General features: G+C 45.0%; 1 protein-coding gene across 1 annotated transcript in view; it reads right to left on the bottom strand.

Annotated features, from left to right (window-relative positions):
* Positions 1 to 777: 777 nt before the first annotated feature.
* The window catches only part of Slc25a48 (solute carrier family 25 member 48), a 57089-nt gene continuing 51866 nt past the window's right edge, over positions 778 to 6000 (bottom strand). The window contains exon 7 of the mRNA XM_051172258.1: positions 778 to 868. Within this exon, the coding sequence (XP_051028215.1) occupies positions 857 to 868 (12 nt within the window). The 3' untranslated portion in view covers positions 778 to 856. The remainder of the gene's footprint in view (positions 869 to 6000) is intronic.

The following is a 6000-nucleotide window of genomic DNA, read 5'->3' as shown; positions in this document are numbered from 1 at the left end:
ATTGATGAACTCAAAAGGTACACAGAGGACAACTTCAACAAGCTCCTGGTGGTCAAACTTGGAACAATATGAGCAATAAGTAAAGCATCATCAAGTTATCAGATGAGATATAAACTACCCACAAATCTATATTGATAAATATTTTACTCGATAAATGTGGAAACCAATATCCCATGAGTAAGAATTATAAGTCATTTGTGAAGATACACAGCCATCGAGGAGGCAGTGCATGGCTGGTGACTACCTAAGTGTGGCCAGTGTGCAGTGGTTTGCTTCCAAAGAGAATCTTCAGGGGAGAGGAGGAAAAAGATTAATCTCACAACAGAGAAACAGCAGGACCACCTCAGCTGAGCAATTAAGACAACATCATGAGTGAAAAAAAATTGACAATATGTACCTTTGACATCAAAAAACTAAATGTTTTTTGTTGTTGTTGTTGTTGTTTGTTTTAATACTAAAGTAGAGAATGTGATCTTAAGATTCAGTGAGCCAAGTACATGCTGGTCAGCAGTAGCCAGGGACAGCCATAAGTAAGTAGACACTTCCTGGTCAGGAGCAGCCAAGAGCAGCCATAAGTAGACACTTCCTGGTCAGGAGTAGCCAAGGGCAGCCATAAGTAAGTAGACACTTCCTGGTCAGCAGTAGCCAAGGGCAGCCATAAGTAAGTAGACACTTCCTGGTCAGGAGTAACCAAGGGCAGCCATAAGTAAGTAGACACTTCCTGGTCAGGAGTAGCCAAGGGCAGCCATAAGTAAGTAGACACTTCCTGGTCAGCAGTAGCCAAGGGCAGCCATAAGTAGACACTTCCTAGCATCATGTCTAAGTTTCTGTAGGGAAGGAATGTAGACAGGAAGAATCAAGGGGTTTCCTGCAGAGGGGAAACAACAGAAACTTCACCAAAGGGAGACAGAACTGAAGATAGAGAATTTAAAAATTAGATCCAGGGGCTGGAGCTGGCTCAGCAGTTAAGAGTACCTGCTGCTCTTCATGGGGACTAGAGTTTGGTTCCCAGCATCAGTATCTGGCAGCTGACAGCTGTAACACCATGTCTAGGAGATCTGTCACCCTCTTCTGACCTCCATGAGGACCTGACACATGTCATACCACACACACACACACACACACACACACACACACACACACACACACACATACACACACACACACAAATCTCAAAATAAAAAAGTGGTTGCGTGAAGTATGTGCTGAGATCTACAGGGTGATGCAGGCTGTGTTCTGAAGATGGTCCCTTTCCTAGAGCAGCTGTGTGAGCCTGTACAAAGCAAGCTCTCATCTCCTCATCTTCAGACAATGGTATCAACCACTTCCATGGTGGTGAGTGGGTCTCCCACTATTGTGGAGACTTCATGTGTACAAAGTCACTGATCTTCTCCCTATGATGGGGCTCAGTGGGGATCCAATGGTACAGATTCTGCCATCATCCCCTTTTACAGATGAGGAAATTAAGGCAGAAGTCTCATGCATAAAGTCACAAATATACAAATGGCAGAGTTCTCTGGCTCAAGTTTGTGCCAATCGCCACAATGCTTTGTGAAACCTCACACAGTGCTTAGAGGACTCAGTAGAACAACGTGTGTTTAATGTGTGGCTTTACTTGCCAAAGATCAACAGTAGTGGATGCCATTGGTATAGAAAAATAACACAAATGTGCAATCCACGGAACTATAAAACAAATGGTAAAAGCAAATCTAAATCAAACAGATAATAAAGGAAAGCTGTAGTGTCAAATTTGTGTGGTAGTTTGAAAGGGAATGGCCCTGTTGACTCACATGGTCCCCAATTGGAGGAACTGTTTGGGAAGAATTAGGAGGTGTGGCCTTGCTTGGGGAGGCGTGTCACTGGGGGGGGGGCGGGCTTATCTCTCAAGCTGTGGGCTCTGAGCTGCTGCTCCAACACTATGCCTGCCTGCTGCTGCTATGCTCCTGTCATGATGGCCACAGAGTGTAACCCCCCAAGTAAGCTCTTCTATAAGTTGCCTCGGTCATGGTGTCTTATCAAGCAATAGAAAAGTAACTAAGACAGAAAACTAAGAAGTTGGACCAGAGAGTAGGCCATTGCTGTGACAGGTCTGATTTTGCCCCCTACCCCCCCCTTTTTTTTTTGACTGTGGAAGCGTTTGGGGTTTGGGAAGGGCACAATGAGCCAACCTGGTAGGATCTTGGAGCACAGCAGTGCTGAGAGCAATGTGGATCATAGAGACCCAGCTTAAGAGGTTTCAGACAGAAAAAACATTGGCAGCCGGGCTAGAGGCCATACTTGTGATACTTCGGCAAAGAATATGGCTGCTTTCTGCCCTTTTCCTAAAAATTTGACTGAGGCTAAATTGAAAAATATTGGATTAATTTCCTTGCCCAGGGAAAATTTTAAGATAGCCTAACACTGACTCTGTCTCATTGTTATTAGTAATCACGCTTATGCAGGTCTACAGTGAAAATTAAGTAAGGCTAAAAAAAAGTTAGGAAATAGAAAAAAAAAAAAAAAAAAACCTTGAATCTTTATAAAGTACAAAATACAAATGTTTTAAATGCATGTTCTAAATGAATACTGAAAGAATTAAGAAATGAGAGGGCTGGTGGGTAGAAGATAAAGCGCTAATGCTTTCCTACTGTGGTGAGTTGCATTTGGGGCTACGGACTCACTTCCCCATAGTCATGTTCTTTGCTGAGCCGCCATCTTTGCAGAGTTCTGAGCAGCGGGCCGGGCGGCTGCCTTCAGCACTGACTCTGCAGGGTTGGCAGATGTGATTAGAAGAGAAGCTTGATTTGAATCCTGGTCTTGAGCATGATTTCCTCCCCCTATTAAACAGGAAGACTATATCTGTGCTACCCGACCAGTCACAGTCATGTGAGCAGCGAGCACTTCATTCAAGTCCACACAAGTCCACAGACCCTTCTAGGAAAGCCCAGCTGAGCTCCATAGGTGTGCGTAAAAAGGAATGAACATCACTAGCATCTGGTGACGTATTGAGGTTGGTTGTTGCACAGCAAAAGCTGACTGCTGTATTTAAACATCAGTAATAACCAGTTGGAAGACACACACGCATACATACGCGCACACACACATACACACACACACACACACACACACCATACATGTATTAAAGTAGAAAACACTTCACCCTTTGCTTATACTTTAATGTCTAGTAGATATTCCACAAGGCTCATGCATGCTCGTCACGGCACATGACATCAAAGCTTTCAAAATAAAATACACCTCACCACAAGTGCTACACCCCAATACTGCAGTGTCCCGTACCCAGCTAACAATCACCCCATCAGCTTCCCTGGCAAAGGCCTTGGAGTCCTTTTGGCTGTTTTCTCTCACATCATTTACCCAACTCCAGCTTAAAAGATTCTGGTTTTGATGCTGGTTGTCATGTGCTACCAGTGGTCAGGCATCCATTGTGTCTCACAAGGGTAATCTAAACAGCACCCTAACTTACCTGTGACCTCTAAAAGAACCCAGCCTTCTATCCTGTGTCTCCTGTCCCAGCTACTCTCTATGCAGCAGCCTTCCTAAGTATAGACTAGTGCATGTCATTCCCCAGGCTTAACGCACACCAGTGGCTCCCACCTTCCTCAGAGTTGAGTCTGGAGTCCGTATTCACTGCCTACAGGGTTTTCTGTTATTTATCCTTTTGCCTCAGACCCTGACTATCCCCAGACCTTTGTATCAACCTACAGAAGCACTAGCTGCCTTGCTGCTGGTACCTCTGGCATGGTAGACACACTGGAGCCATGAGGCCTTTGGGCTCCACATCCTTTTATCCCCCCTGCCAGAAATGCTCTTTCACAGGTTGTGTGACTCACTCACTTGCTTTCTTTGAGCTTCTGCCCAAATCACCGTCATGGGAGAGGCTTTCACTGCCTATACAATAGGCCACAGAGCTGCTCCCCTCCCATAGGCTCTGCCTCCTTACTGGCTTTTGTCTTCCTCACATGTCTCACCACTTGACATAGTACCAGTATTTTTATGTTTGTTTCTCGTTGTCTTTCTGCACTTTCTAAAATGTATGCTGCACAGACCAGGAATTTGGTTTTTGTTCAGTTCTTTATCCCAAGAGCCCAGAACAATGCTCAATAAATTTGTAAATAGGTGGACTTAGGAGGGAACTTTGTAAGAATGCATGAAAATTGTATGAAATTTAAAAAACTATAAAACCTAATTGAGGGAGATAGAAAAATACACTCAAATATATAGTGATGACTAAGCTTTAGGAAAAGAGATCTTATATTTTAAAGATAATATTTCTTCTTAAATTCACTTTAAATGGACACATTCCCTATAATATTTAGTGGTGGGACCACCAAATAGATGTAAAGGTCAGTTTAGAGATGTGAGTGTTCACAGCTATCTAAACTCTTCTGTAAGAATGAACAGTAAGGATTGGGGATATGCTCGCTCAGCATGTGCCAGGACCTATGCTGGGTCCACAGCAATGAAAACAAAAGGGTAGGCATGTGATCTCTACCATCTACCAGAACAGAACCATGGCAACGCCAGTGTAAATAGACATTTCATTGGACTACACTTAGCCCAGAAACAAACCTGTGACCATCCATACTGATCTTCAACCTGATGACATTTAGATTCACCTGGACAAACCTCTAGACACATCTGTGAAGGAGTTTCTAGATTGCATTAACTAACATGGGAATTCCCACACTAGATGTGGGTGGCACCATTTCCTAGGCTCAGGCCCAGGCTAGGGCCCAGGTTGGGCACTAGAAGACATTGCTCTGGACTTTCTGACTGTGGATGCAATGGGGCCAGTCACCTCCAACTGTAAGCTGAAATCAATCCTTCTTCCCTGACATTGCTATGGTGTTGTGGTGGCAGAAGTGTCATGGCAGCAGAAGAAGAGGCCAGCTGGGTCTACAGGCAGGAAGCCGCAAGTAATGACTCCTTGTGCTCAGCTTACTTTCTCCTTTTCAAACTTTTTAAAGCATGTTTTAAACTTGTTTTATGAATATGAGTATTTGGCCTGCGTGTGTGTCTGTGTGCCACATTGATGACAGAAGGTAGCCTCAGATCCCTGCGGACTAAAGTTACAGATGGCTCTGAGCCGCCATGTGGGTGCTAGGAATCAAACCCAGGTCCTCCGGAAGAGCAGACAGTGCTCTTTTCATCTGTACCATTTCTCCAACCCCAGTTTCTTCTATCTATTTAGTCCTGGACCCCTAACCCATGGAGGAAGTCGGGGAGGGGGTGTCCTTTCGTCTCAGTTAACCCGGATAATCCCTCACCAACAGCCCAGAGGCTTGTCTCCTCCTCAGTAATTCCAGGTTCTAAGTTGACAGTGAGTATGAACTACCACGACCCCAAAGGGATACACTGGTTTTCTGATTATATTACGTCATCTTGGGATGCAGGCTGTGTGGGGTGGGCTGATAGAAATGGAGCTCGAACCCAGCATTGTCCACAAGCCTTGGGATTTGCTACAAGCAATTCAACCTGCTGATTCTGTGACTAAGACGCACCTCTTTGCACCTCAGTATCTACCTCCACATAAACATATCTGTTTTCCCATTTAAAAATGGAGTTTAAAAAAAAAAAGGTTGGAGCCCAGTGCCCAGTGTGAACAAATATGGAAAGACACCTAATATGAAGATGTAACTGAGTCTAAGATTTCCAACACGGCCAAAAGAATCATCAGCTCTCCTGACCCACATGGACATCACTACATCGACCACAGCAAAGGGCGGTGGGTGGTTCCTGCACTGACAGACAAGGACAAGTTTCAAGCAGTGACAGACTCTCCTGGCAGGATGTGAGAGCTCAATTTACAAAGATGGGCTGGGCTGCTGTTAGGCAGTATGGGGAGTGAGGAAGACAGGAAGGGACCCTGGGGAGGAATGGCAGGTAAGCGGGGAACAGCGTCCCTAAGTCAGAAAGAAATGGCTTAGGAGAGAGTCTGGGGAACGGCCCATGGTGTCCAGTTAAAACGCCTCCTCCTTTGGGGAAAATTGCATCCAGACG

The sequence above is a fragment of the Acomys russatus genome, chromosome 3, assembly GCF_903995435.1.
Source record: "Acomys russatus chromosome 3, mAcoRus1.1, whole genome shotgun sequence".
Lineage (NCBI taxonomy): Eukaryota > Metazoa > Chordata > Mammalia > Rodentia > Muridae > Acomys > Acomys russatus.
The sequence above is the reverse complement of the archived record's forward strand: the minus strand, read 5'-3'. Positions and strand labels throughout refer to the sequence as shown.